Consider the following 14,472-nt stretch of genomic DNA (forward strand, 5'->3'; position numbering starts at 1 on the left):
CAGGTGAAAAGATTTAGCTGCAAAAGACTTTTCTGCCAAAATGTTTATTGCTATATATACACACAGAGAATACAACCAATAGCCATAGACAAAAAAAGCATTCCACATAAAGGGAAGGGCTTCCAGCGAGTGAAGTTCTGATGAAGAGGAGTTTTGCAGTATCTTCAGTACAAAAAAAAACCAAATATCAAAGCATTCTTAAATATGAGATTAAGATCACACATTTAGAAACCCTACTTGTGAATAAGTGACAGGAAAGGCATGACACTGGCCTGTTGCTTGCCTCATGTTAAGATTCTAGCTGGCTGTTCTGCACCCTGAAATGCACAGGTGCAAGGAACACCATTCTAAAGTCAAAGCTTTACTATTGATAGTCTGTATTCAGACTAACTTCATTCACTGGCTCTGGTAAACAAGAATTACTCAGTATTGCAGTGCTTTTTTTTTTTTTTTTTAAGATATCAAGTTGTCTACAGCAGGTACAGACAACTGGTTGGGTTTTGCAGGATATCAATGGGATAAGTTTGCACATACAGCATTTTAGTTGCAGCCTGGTAATGAGTGATCTGTTACATTACTGATTTGAAATAGTTAAGATGAAAGTATTTCATTTTTTTTTTGAATTGGCCAAAATGCAACTCATACATATTGCTGCCGTGCAGCTTGTTAATGCTTGGTCCTGCAGTCAAGGCCTTGTTTTCCTGAATATTTTCTACGATTGAGGGTTACACTGAATAAGTTTGATTATTTCCCCATGTGTCTTCAGATTGAATCCTAACAAAGACATGTCAAAGTTCAGCAGAACAGTTCAAATCAGAGATGTCACCTTATTTAACAAGTGAATTATACATCCAGTCTAGCCTGGTGCTATGGTCAGGCCTCGTCTTGCTGGCTGGTTTCCTCTCCATGCTGCAGCCAGGGGTAGAAGGGTCCCACCAACCAGTTGAGTGGTATGCTAAAATAGTCTACCACATCAGCCAGAGACTCCTTCATTTTCTTCACCTGTCCTTTGCTGGTGGTTAGGAGTTGGTCAGACACATCTCTGAAGGAGGCAGAGTGGAACTTCTGGTAGATGTTTCTAGCCATAGTGCTAGTGTGATAGGCCTGATCTTGGATGCCAGATACCAGCGTGAGGGAGGTGGTTTGAAGCTGGTGAGACAGGTCCAGGGCAATAGCCAAGAAGCTTGACACCATCTGCTTTAAAAAAAAAAAGTTCATCTTTAGAAAGAAATAATGCAGACAAGTAGTTCTCCTATGCACTGCTCAATTTGAGAATGTTTTGAGCTGATATGTATAGCTCATTGCATACATTTAGTTTCAATTTAGGACTGTCCAAAGTCTTGATCAACCATTATAAAGAAATTACAGTGATTTGCCTTTAAGATTTGAAGCCCAGCAAAGGTTACATCAACATGTCCCATAGCATCCTAAGCTCTGTCTCACTGACTATTTTTCATTTATAAATTGAGGTGGTGTCTTAATGCTGTAACAAATCTCTCAAACATGAACTTTTGCTTTTTTGGGAATTATTCTTTGGACCTGAGGTAGTAAATTAGATAGAAGTAGCTTAATGAAATAAGTAGTAGCCAGAGCTCAGTTTAGCCTTATTTTAAAGGTAGACCAAAGAAGCATTTCTGTCTAGATTGCAGTTTAGTCTCTTAACTTCTGCTCCATTAAGCTTCCACCTCACTTAGAGCCTACTTTTACTGGAAAGTCTGATTTCATAAAAACCTGGAGCTCCAACCTCTTTAGTCCAGTCATTGCTAGTCCTCAGTCCTGGTACAGCCTCTCCCTCCACAGCCTAGCACACAGCAGCCTGAGCCTAGGCACTAGCTGTTCCTGATAATTGTGGAAGCCCTCTCCCACTGGCTGCCCCCCCCCCCCCCCTATCTAACTTAGAAAAGCAATTCCAAGGTTTGGAAATATTGTTAAAGTCTTCTGAAATCCCCACTAATTTTGAAGAGCATCATTCACAGAAGCAGCATGAGCACTGCAAGAACACATACAAAGTTAAAGTGGACTTAAGTCAGAGACAGTAGCCCCACCTACCTAGGTACTGTGGAGTGGCTATTACAAGGCATTCAATAGATGTTTGCTAAATCAATAGTTCCTGTGCTTGTCCTAGAGCAGCAATTCTCAACTGGTGTTGCACACTAGTGTTGCCATGCACTGGCAGGTGTTGCATGCTACCTGCAGCTGGTGGGACTGATGCTTGTGAGAGAGATTAGCATGTTTCTGGCTGGCTATGACAGCATGTGTGTAAGAAAACATTGTGTGATGGAGAGACTGGTCAGAGAGGTGATGTGCATGTGAGAGTGATCAGGGAGATCAGAGAGAAACTGGGCTGTGGTCCATAAGGAAGAGGACTAAGGACAGAGCTTCAGCAGCCACTGCCGTTTCTGGTGTGTGCTTTTGACCTGCAAGGGAAAGGAGTAGGAGAGGGTAAGTAAAGTTGGCTTTAAGTTCATGTTTGACTGACTGCCATTTTAAGTTGGGTATTGTGATGAGTGTTTTGAAATATTTTATTGGTGTTTGGAGAATTTAAGAGTCTTAGATGTTCTGTTCAGCTGTTATGAAGACTATTCATATAGTTTTACAATTCTTTGTTTGGGAATCTAAGAGCTTGGCTTCTGTTATCACCTGGTTTAATATTTGTGTTGCCTTTATAGGTACTCATGGAACATGCCATAGCACAGGTGTAACTGCAGATTAAAGTGTGTGCATGGAAGATCCTGGTACTGTTTGCGTTCAGTACAAAAAACTGGAGAATGGAGTGGCTTTTTGGGGTTTCCATATTTGTAATTTATGGTATCTATACTTGAATGTTGATCTTGTGGATAAGACAGGTGAGGTATGTAGCTAGCATGTAGGCTAGTAAAATACCTCACCTTAGTTGTGTGCATTGGTGATGAACTGCTGTCTTTCTATAAGTAGGGCTATTGTGCCTGGTAGTAGAGGGAGTTTGTGTTGCAGTTAGACATCATGCAAAAGAATATCTGGAGGTGTACAGGAATATTCTAGTTCTGCTTTATACCCATCAAGGGTCAAGGTGGAGTTAGCTTTGACTGTAGTGTCACAAGGGAATTTGTGTCCTAACAAAAAACATTGAGAAACTGTTGGACCCCTAGCCAGATATTCAGGATATCCATGTATCTGCAAGATCTAGTTTCATGCACATCTCATAGCTGGTTTTCAGGATGAGCAATCTGGTAGCCCCAGGACAGGTTTGGAACCCACTGTCCTAGACATTTACCTCCGTGCTGGAAGCTTCTCCATCCTGTCCTGTGCTTTTCCTCCATGCCACCCAGGACTGGTACAGCCTGTCTTGGGCCTCATGCAATCTCTTGTTGGCATTTGATAGGTTTTTATATGCATACTTCATCTAAAAAGAAATGGGTATTTAGATTCAGTAACACTGCAAGCAACATTTTTGCTTCAAGGGAAACCCTTGAAGGTTAGGTTAAGCTCAGCATATACAGATCAAGTGTTTCTGGAGATGCTAATGCAGGGGTCGGGAACCCATGGCTCGCGAGCCAGATATGGCTCTTTTGAGGGCTGCATCTGGCTCGCAGACACGTGTCGCCATACTTCGCGGTTCCCCGCTGACCCAGCTGCTCCCCGGTCCTCCGCCGCCCGGGCTTAAAATGCTGTCAGCCCGGGCGGAACGCGGCAGGACAGCTGGAGTCAGTGGCACCGGCGTGCTCTCTTCTCCTCCCCCCCCCCCCCCCCCCCCCCGCGGCCCGGAAGAGGAAGTGGAGAGCATCGGGTGCCTGCGCGGGAAGAAGAGACCACACTAGCGTGGTCTCTTCTTCCGCGCAGGCACCCGATGCTCACCACTTCCTCTTCCGGGCCGCGGGGGGGAGGAGAAGAGAGCACGCCGACTGGAGTCATCCGGGTGCCTGCGCGGGAGTCAACGGGTGTCAGCCGGGTGCCAGCGCTGGAGTCATCGGGTGCCTGCGCGGGTCTTCCCGCGCAGGCACCCGATGCTCTCCACTTCCTCTTCCGGGCCGCGGGAAGAAGAGAGCACGCCGGTGCTCTCTTCTTCCCGCGGCCCGGAAGAGGAAGTGGAGAGCATCGGGTGCCTGCGCGGGAAGCAGACTGCAGCGCGGCTCGGAGGAAAATGAAAATCTTCAACCGCGGCCGATGGGACTCCGCCTTCGCCTCCGCGAGGGCTGAAAATGAAGGAGGTTAGCGTTGGGAGGTGGCTGCTGCTGCCGCGAGTTCCCGGGGGGGGGGGGGGGGGGGGGGGGGGGGGGGAGAGAGAGAGAGAGTGAATGAGCGAGCAAGCATGTGTGTTTGAGATCCTGTGTGTGTGAGTGAGAGATTGCATGTATGTGAATGATTGAGAGCCTGTATATGTGAAAGAGAGTATGTCTGTGATTGAGATCCTGCCTGTGAGAGAGAGAGCATGAATGTAAGTTTACCATTGGGAACCTGTATGTGTAAGTTTGTAATTGAAAACCTGTTTGTTTGAAAGAGTATGTGTGTATGATTGAGATCCTTTGTGTGTGAGAGAGATCATGTGCTTGTATGATTAAGAGCCTGTGTGTATAAGTAAGAGAGAGATCATGTGTGTCTGTGTCTGATTGACAGCTGGTTTAGGTGATGGAGCATGTGAGTATGTGATTGAGAGCCTGTGTTTAAATGAGAGAGAGAGACCATGTGTGTCTGTGTGTGATTGAGAGCTGATTTAGGTGAGGGAGCATGTGAGTATGTGATTGAGAGCCTGTGTGTAAATGAGAGAAAGAGAGGACATGTTTGTAAGCATGTGAATGAGAGTCTGTGTGTGAGAGAAAAAGACAGCATGTATTTATGTGATTGAAAGCCTGTGTGTGTGTAAGCGTGAAAAGATAGACAGCATGTGTGTAAATGTGTAATTAAGAGCCTATATAAGTGAGAGAGAAAAAACATTTGTATATGTGAGTGACTGAGAGCATGTGTGTATAGATGTGTCATTGAGAGCCAGTGTGAGAGAGAGCGCTGGTATGTGACTGAGAGAGGAGAAAGTTCCAAGCAAACCACCCCACCTCCTGCTAATTCAGAACAATCTCAGGACACCTGGATATCAAACGTTCCCAGGTATGCAGAGCAAAAAAATTTTTGTATCCTTATTTTTCATTACTGGATCTTTGTGTCTGCTATTTTGAAATATTTTGTTGGTATCTGGAAATGTTTTATATGAGTTTTTAATTATTGGATATTCCACTCATCAGCTGTTTCGAAATATGTTCTTTTTGTTAGTACAGTTTTACTGCTGATGATTTTATATTTCTTGATTTGTTTTATAAGGATGTGTGATGTTTCTTTTTTCCTTTGTTACACTGCATACAGAGACTCTGGCTTGTTGCAGTTTCCAATTCAGTTTTTGTCTGCATGCTTCTTGTTATGCGTTTTGGTCTCTTTATTCTATGTTAGGTGAGGGACAGCACGTGATTCAGGTGAGGTTTTCTGCTGGCGTGTAGTTTCTGTGTAGGACTCTATAGCAGCCTGACTTGGTCCGTTTTCCTAATAGGAGATGTATTGGTGTCTTAAGGCCTGGTGTAATATTTTCAGAGACTTATTGTACTTTAAAAGTGTGATCTTACATAAAATGCACACATTTACTTGTATTTAGTTTTAAACATATTGTATGGCTCTCATGGAATTACATTTTAAAATGTGGCGTTTATGGCTCTCTCAGCCAAAAAGGTTCCTGACCCCTGTGCTAATGTGTCATTTTACGTGCCGAGCTACCACTCTTTGTATGTAATCTTAGTCTAATCGGTACAAGGTTAAATGCTGCCTTGGTTCCTAAGCACATTAAAAATGTAATGACACACTATATCCTAGGAAAAAGGTATTCATTCCTATGCTGCAACATGGCCCAAGTCATAGCCATTTATTCCATGCAGACCCCAAACTGAGCCTGCAAAGGCTATAGAGCACTGCTCACTGAAGATAGTTTATTGGGATGAAGTTGCTTACCAGATCACTGGTATGGTGGAGCTGGGAGAGGACATCCAGGCTCCTGCCTTTAGCATCTTTGATTCTGGTCAAGGCCTGCTCATAAGCTCGCCTGCGAACCTTGGAAGACAATGATCCCAGTCTAATGTAATAGCTTGGCTTCTGGGTGCCAGCTTCAAGTCTGGTAGCTTCTTTTGCTATCAAAAAAAAAAAAAAAAAATAGAAAACCCACAAGCCTAACTGATTTTCAGCTTTCCATATATAAGTGTTAGAAAGCTTATAGGACTTCCACCACTCTGCCATTAACAAGACAAATACCATTGAATAGAAGTCTAGGCATACATGAGCTGAATTACATAATCTTAGTAGCATGAGGCAAAAGCTTCAGAAGAGGGAATATGGCCATGACATTTATAGCAAAAGACAGGAAAACTGGGATAAGAAACATTCAGGAAGGAAGAGCAAGAGGCTAGCCTGTGGATGAGAACTCAGCAACTGTTGTTACTTCAGCAGTAAAGAAAGTTTCTCACCTGCTTCCTCTTCAGTCAGTGGGAGATAGTGATCCACAAAAGCCTCAGACTTTGTCAGTGCAGCATCTACTCCAGTGCTCACCACCTGCACCATGTGGCTTCCCAGAACAGTGTTAATGCTGCCAGTCACAACAGCCTTGGTCATTTCCATGCTCTCCTGCGCAGCTCCCTTGGTCTTGTCCACCACTCCAGTGATTGTATGGGCAACAGTGTCCTTGGCACCTGTCACAGCTTCTTTTGCACCAGCCACCATGTCAGCAATAGCCTATAGAAAGTGGGTTGAGATAACACATTTATGTTTCAAAGTGTGTGGACAAACATCCAGAGAAGTGAACCAGAACAGAGTGATTTTAAAGATTTAAAAAAATCTGAATTCATTCAATTCCCATCATCCCTGGATAGGGTAGTGCTTGGGAGGGAAGAAAAAGAGGGGCCAGTGCTGCTGCAGTAGCCCTGCTCCTGACATTTGACACTTGCCATACTCAGGAATGCCGATGGGGCAGGTGCGGCAGCCTTTGACATCTGCCAGGCCAGGGAAGTCCTTTCACCCTCACCCCCTACTCTTCAATATATTCTTTGGGAGTGGGAGGGGTGAAGAGGGCTGCTGCAACTAGAATTGCCCTGGGTCCTGCCCAGAACTAAAGATTATGCAAGAGTTTGACACAAGAGTTGTCTTGGTCTCAATATACAATTCATAACATTGGAATTCTGAAGTCTGAAGAGAGCTGTGAAACTGTTGGATGCAACTATAGGAGCCCATTTAACTAACTGTATAGGCAAGTTGGGTTTCTACCTCTGTAGCTGTAGGTTAAATAGTTTGGGAGATGAATATGCAGACATGGTTTAAAGAAAAAATGGGAAGCTTTCATACAACTGAGAATTTCCCAAGCTTGCTCTAACCTTGCAGCCTCAAAGAAGCCTTAACTAGCCAGAAGACACCCTACACTTAGTGTATAACATCCAAAACTGGAAACTGCAATTATCTGTATATGAAATAGAAACCCATCAAGAGTTTTAGACTTCTAGCCTTGTGCATGCTACAGTACTTTTCCTGAAGCTTGTCAGTACCTAGGCCAGACAATTGCCTTCCAAGTTAAAAAAACATCTTAGCATACTTTTACACACATGACATGATAGTTAGGAAGCTACTGGAGAGCTCACCTCCTGTGCACCCTTCATGCATCTGGCCTTGATCTTTGTGACCTGTCCACTGTACTACCATTATACAGAAATCTAGCTTATTTGTTAAATACACTTTATAGTGTGTGGGGGGGTGAAAGACCTCACCTTATTAGTGGGCTGGAGGAGGATGGGCAGCTTCTCTTCGATTTTGTCCAGGCTGATGCAGGCATAGTTATTGGCCAAAGCAACTGCAAAGAGGAAACCCCAGTTTTGAATGAGCTTGCATGAACATGGACTAAAGTATGTGTACCCTTGTGTTACAACACACACAGCCAATTCAGAGGCCTCTGTCCCTTCCTTAAGCTCTTTATTCAAACGGCTCTTCTACTCCCACTCTGCCTTGACTAAGTCCTTTCCTCCCAATGCATTCAAGCTTCGTGTTCTCCTCCCCTCTTAACCACTCTTCCCCACCCCCAGTCTTGTCTTGTCACATTTACAATAGACATGTTATGGACCCTGCTATCTTTAGTATCATCTCTTCCCCAGCCTCCCTGTTGAGGCTGTTTCTCCTAACACAATACCAACCTGCTTTAGAGATTTGCTCCACCCTCCTGTACGGCATGCCAGATCAAGCTTTGGCCAGCTTGCCTCCTACATTCTTGTGCCTGCACTGCAGAGCATCTCTGGCTCCCATGCAGACATTCATTTCACATGTATGCTAACCTTCTGGTCTATTACATCTGCCAAGCATTAGACCCATCTGGGAAACAATTCCCTCCAACCCCTGCCATCTCAGCAAGCTCCCCACCTCCCTTCATTCAGCCTATGGTAGACTTCTTCCAAGAAGAGATCCGAAAGATTGTGACTTCCCTCCCACCCTTATCAGGTCCTAGAAAGACTGGGGGCACTCCATGAAGTTAGCATGGGGCACATTTAAAACTAATCAGAGAAAGTTTTCACTCAATGCACAAATAAACTCTGGAATTTGTTGCCAGAGGATGTGATTAGTGTAGTTAGTATAGTGGTGTTTAAAAAAAAAAAAAAAGGATTGGATAAGTTCTTGGAGGAGAAGTCCATTACCTGCTATTAAGTTGACTTAGAAAATAGCCACTGCCATTAGCAATGGTAACATGGAATAGACTTAGTTTTTGGGTACTTGCCAGGTTCTTATGGCCTGGATGGGCCACTGTTGGAAACTGGATGCTGGGCTTGATGGACCCTTGGTCTGACCCAGTATGGCATTTTCTTATTGCCTCAAGTGAGGTAGGAGATGGCATTCCCCACCCAAGGCAAAGCACAGGTCAAACTGAGGGCCAAGAGGAAGGCAGTGCCCTTTATCCCAGGTCTTTTCTGCCACTTAGTGCTGCAGAAGGGGAGAGCAGGGATCAGAGCTCCCAGAAGTGACATATCCATGATTTCTAGGAAGTGGACAACCCTGCCATCTGCCTCTGTTTCCCCAGCTTTTGCTCCCCTGGAGTTTGGGGGTGGGGGAGGGTTGTGGCAGATTCTCCAGGTCAGTGCAAGGGTATTTGGTAAAACTTCAGCCTTGCAACTCCTTCCCAGCTCACAAGTTAAGTTGCGCATCTATAAAAAGATTCAAATTTTTGGAGTTCATAGTCTGAGAATCTTTTTAGTTTACATGAACTATGGTGCCAACCTGAAAAAGGCACTTGCAACCCATATGGTACTAGGCATATTGTAAGAGTATTTGGTGTGCTTAGCTCTCAGAAAGCTGAATTACATTTATAAATGAGCCTCCCATTCCAAAACAGCACTAACTGCCATCATTCAAGCCACCCCATTTATGAAAAGGCAGCACTGCCCTAACAGCAATACTCCTGTTAGGAAACAGGAACAAGCTAAGCTATGCTATTCTAGATCCCTACACAAAAACTTACTTAGGGAATAGCCACTGCTATTAATTGCAACAGTAGCATGGGATCTTCTTAGAGTTTGGGTACTTGCGGCCTGGATTGGCCTCTGTTGGAAACAGGATGCTGGGCATGATGGACCCTTGGTCTGACCCAACATGGCAATGTATTATGTTCTTAATACCTCATCTTTGATACACATGCAGAACAGACCCTCAAATACAGAATAAGACCATTAAAATAAAGTGTGCAACGACTGAACTGAAACCCACAAATAGCTAGAGACTGTATACAGTGCAACAATGGGGGAAGGGAAGGAAAGAAAAAAAAGACTTCACCATACCACACCAAGCTTAAAAAAAAAAATGATAGGTGTTTTCAAAAACAAACTAAACAATTAAGTAATTAAGAATTTTTTAAAAAGTCCCCCAGGCTTGCTTTCCAAACCTGGAATCTTGATTTCTAGCCACCAAGATTGCCCTAACTGGGGAAGACACCCATACATCATGTCCCCCACTGGGTCTTCTACAAGGTGATGTGGCTGCCACAGGAGGTTTTGTTTTTGCAGGGGGGGGGGGGGGAGGCCCTCCCACCACACAACTTTGCTGCCTCACCTTGTCTTTTGGCCCCTGCCACATTCTTCCTTTTCTGAAGTCAGGAGGAAGACTGCTTTCCTTCAGTCACCATAATTCCTCTGCCCAGTTCCCACCTAGCTACCATACATGCTATCTCCCCTGCCATCTGTTACCACTATCCCTCAAAACCTTTGCTGACTAATGCAAGAGGAAGGAGGGAAGATAGTAAACAGGGCAAACTGTTTGAATGTTCACCTCTTGTCATCTTGACTGCTTTTTCAAGCCTCTGGATCTTCTGATCCGGCTTCTACTTCCTGTATCCGGAACTGCTCTCGTCAAAGTCTCCAGTGACTAGAGGTCAAGACCCCTTTACATGCATCTCCTTGAGGCCTGTCTGCTGCTTTTACCACCATTTCTAACCTTTTACTGTATTCCTCTGGTGGTTTTTCCTGTTAGCTTAGTGGACGTCAAGGCTCTCTTGGGCCCTCTACATTCCTTGTTACTCCTGATCTCCTCCCATGGCTTTCCATGCCAATGACTCCCAGAATTACTACACTAGAGGTCACCACAAATGCAGTCCCAGATTTCAGCCTGCTTGTCAGCATTGGCTCCTGGCTGTCCTGCCACCACCTTAAACTTAAGGTGCCAAGATACAGCTTCTCTCCCCCCAAAAAAAAAACCCTCTTCCTGTCTGGATACTATTCATCTTCTGCTCCCTTTGGCTAACCTTGGGATCGTTTTGCCTCTCCAGTGCTACACATACAAGAGACACTGGTAAAGCAGATTCCTTCCTGCTAAGATCACTAAAATATATCCCTTTAGGAGCATGCTATAGAAATGCCCATCTCTTATCCCCTCCTACTTAGACTGCAGTTTGCAGACCTTTCAGAGTTACTATAATCCCTCTTCTCAAGCATTGGCTCCCCATCTTCCATTTAGACTTCAAGCTTCTTGCTTATAAATACATTCATTTGTCTTCTCCCTCATCCTTCCTAGTGAGCTCATTGAGCAAGTTCCTCATCTGTGTCCTTCTCCATTGCACACTAACTACCTTGTTGCATCAGAAGCCTAGAACCAACTTCAAATCTAAAAGAAATTCCCCCATTTGAAGCTAGCTTAAGTGCTGAGCTCTTCTCTACAAGTCTGACTTAACTGAACTAAGTGCCATAGAGAAGATCCAGACTGGTGTATCTGTACAGCTCTGTGTCCTTGTAGCACTTTAAAAGTCAAGAGTTCTAATACTAAAGTAGGTGGAAGGTTAGGAAAGGCTTGACAATGCTACTGGGTAAAAAGGCTAATTCAAGATAAGAAAAGTGTCTTTATAACAATTTAAAACTGAACCCCAGTTTCATGGTACTTACAGCACTAAGAGAGAAATACCTACACTTCCCAGCAGAATAAAATGCTCAGTCAGTGCCAAATACTACAGGCCCACTCACAAACATTACATGACAAGGTATCTTGAAATTAAAGAGAGTTTGTAGTCTATAGTAAGGTTTGCTTCCAGGAAAGGCTTGGAAACACCTAACTAGTTGGTTTGTCAGGGTTGCCACAATGAATATGCATGAGATACTTGTATACAGACATCTCATACAGAAGCTAGGCCCATTTGTGGTACTCTAGGACTAGAGTTGTCTATCCCTGAGTTAGAACAATAAGCTAGGAGTCAATACTTGTTTCTCCCATCAATATTCTTATGACTTGGGCAAGTCATTCTATTGCATCAAGCACTCACATTATAAACTCTTGTGGTGGGGAGAGAGGACTCTTCACCACTGTACAACAATCACAAATTTTAAAGTATTGTACAGCAGGATTTACAAATGAAATACAAGGAGAACACGTTACAAGGCAATAGTACCTCAAGACTGGAAGATATCCAGCTAAGCACATTTAGCTTCAAAATACAGGTATGACAACCTTGGGGATACACATTTCATAAAAGGAACCTGCCAAAGCCTTAAAAAAGTCCTATTTAAAAGTGTTTATACAACTGTTAAATACATTCCAGTTTTTAATACACTTTAAAAACTTTTCTATACCGTCACTAAGTTAAGTACCATCGCAACGGTTTACAAATAGGTATATATCGTACATTCTAACAAGTGCCAACTAAACGGTTACAATATCATTAATAAAGTTAAATTTTTGGGTAGTGATGGATTAGTCTGGGAAAATTTATTGATGTACTTTCAGTCTATTTCTCTACTGCATTGTGTTGCCATTTATTCTTAGCTGTGTTTTTCTGTATCTTTCGTGTATAATGTGGAAGATATTTATACAAGTCCATAAAAGGAAGTCAAGCCTTAGTATATATTTTAACCTTTTATGGCACACAGTAGGTATTCAAGAACAAGGGAGAACAGATCCCTTCTGTACTCCCCCATAATAAGAGCTTCTACTGTAACAAAGTTGGTGAGTACTTTTTCCAGTAGTAAGGAAAATACCAAATTGTCTTATATAAGTCATAAGAAATTAAGACTAGCCTGCCATAATAACCAGGTGCCATTTGATAAGACAGACTTAACCACTTTCTGCTTTCCATTAAGTGAACTGGGAAATACTACACAAGTCAAAGATTACTTACTTTGTGGCTCCAGTTTCTCTAAGATAGGCTTTGCACTGATGAGGGTCACAGCAGTGATGTTTTTTACCCCCTTCTCTGCTATTTCACAGACAGGCTTCAGGTTTGGATGGTTTTCTTTTGTGCTTATGTAAGCAGATGACACCAGATCACAGGTAGATCTCACCAGGGGGAGGTTAGCCACCCTCACCACCACATTCTGTCAAGCCAAAATAGTTGAGAGAACTGAAATGAATGCATCAGAACTACAGCAAGCAGAGCTCATATAAACCATTTCGTGCTTACCTGTTGTGGTTCAGCTGCTACAGAGGTCATTCTCTCTAAAGCCTTCAAAATAAGGAGAGTAGAGTAGTTTAGCCAAGAGGCCTGAATTTGATATTTTCCCACACTTCCCAAAACTGGATACAGAAAATTAGTCTTGTTTTAATGCTGCTTTTAAACAGTCAACATGGTTACTGCAGAAGCAGTAAAAGAGTGGTCAATTGTTAAAAGTTGCCAGGTCTACAGGACATGCCTCTTCAAGAAAGAAGCAGTCTGCTTACAGCAGCATAGCTCTGCATACACTAGTGTCAGCAGATCTTTTAAACAGTTCAGCTTGATGCATTAAACTGCTAGCTCACTTATAAGCACTTGACTCCACCGACAAACACTGCTGCACGCGTCAGCCTAGCAACACAAAATGGCTAAACCACCTAAATTCAATTAGTGTGAAATTATCCAATATGCTGGACCACCAACTAGCAGAGAGCTATTAGCTTAGGCTTGTGCTCCAGAGGGGCAGGGCAGTTATTGAGCTGGAAAACCAGTGTCCTGTCAATCTAGGCCCCCCCATTTAAGCCTTAAGCCAGAGTTTTAAATAAAAGTTAGGAAGTATATAAATAAATACAGGAAGCCATGTACACAAGAAAAAGCCCAAGCTAACTCCATAAACCAGTGACAACTGCAGAAAGCAAAGGAACAGCTCCTCCCAGCTTGAGCTTTAGTTACTAGAGACATACGTTTGCTATTATAGCAGAATACAAGTTTCACTCTTTGGAGGTGGGAGCCATTTGAATTTAAGCAAAGAGCAGCACCAGAGCGCTATTCTCTTCTAGAAAACAGGAAGGCGAGCAGGAGGCTGGGAGAGAAAGATTAGTACATTGATCTTCTTGCTGGTAACAATATTAAAATAAAGGCTACCAGGGGTATCTTATAGATAAGTGAATTAAGATGCACCATGAATTAAGACAAGCATGAGCCCCACTGATTACAAGACCAGGCAATGTCACTCATTACTTTCGTCATTTGGGTGCACTACTGTTTTTAAGTTATACAGAAAAAAGTAGTTCAGTATATCTGGCCTGTGAAGGCTCCACATGGTTTGTGCTCTCCAGACATAGATGTAGCTGTGCAGGTACAAAGCAGGCTTTTGTTTTCCTACTCCTCAATACCAGACACCACACACTATCCTCCCGAGACCCGGATCCAAGCCACGTGTAGTATTCAAGGAAGAGAAAGAGCTAGTAGTAAGCCAAGTAAAAACCAAACAGAGCAATAGAACAAACACCCTTCTGATTCCTCCCACAACTAATTACCTTCCCTGCTAGAACCACAAAACAAGCTTCAAAAAAAATAATGCTTCCAGCTAACCTGTGTGCCCCTGGGGGCAGGGACCTTTTCTAGGAAAGAGAAGGGAGGAGTCCAAAGATTCAACACTGCCCCACCCCCTGGCTCCTCCCTGGGATTTTTACTGCTTCGCTCTTCCTGCCCTCCTGCACCTCTTTTTCCCCTCCCCTGGTCCCCCCAAGCTACAATAGTTTGTTTTTACGTTTCAGGTTACCGTTCCCTTCTTCCTGCTTTCCTTACAA

General features: G+C 43.5%; 1 protein-coding gene across 4 annotated transcripts; it reads right to left on the bottom strand.

Annotated features, from left to right (window-relative positions):
- Positions 1-395: 395 nt before the first annotated feature.
- Positions 396-14,250, bottom strand: LOC115094252 (perilipin-2-like). Of its 4 annotated transcripts, none has more exons than XM_029607111.1 (8): positions 14,200-14,250; positions 12,911-12,952; positions 12,629-12,824; positions 7,761-7,843; positions 6,474-6,738; positions 5,965-6,140; positions 3,254-3,382; positions 396-1,194 (listed from the first exon to the last, which is right to left on the bottom strand). In XM_029607111.1, the coding sequence occupies exons 2-8, from the start codon at positions 12,938-12,940 to the stop codon at positions 874-876; spliced, it is 1,200 nt and encodes a 399-aa protein (XP_029462971.1). In that variant the 5' UTR covers positions 12,941-12,952; positions 14,200-14,250; the 3' UTR covers positions 396-873. The 4 variants fall into 4 exon arrangements, with proteins under 4 accessions (XP_029462971.1, XP_029462962.1, XP_029462990.1 ...); XM_029607102.1 differs by having other exon boundaries at positions 396-1,197; XM_029607130.1 differs by lacking the exon at positions 3,254-3,382.
- Between the last annotated feature and the right edge of the window lie 222 nt (positions 14,251-14,472).

This window comes from Rhinatrema bivittatum, chromosome 1, assembly GCF_901001135.1.
Source record: "Rhinatrema bivittatum chromosome 1, aRhiBiv1.1, whole genome shotgun sequence".
Lineage (NCBI taxonomy): Eukaryota > Metazoa > Chordata > Amphibia > Gymnophiona > Rhinatrematidae > Rhinatrema > Rhinatrema bivittatum.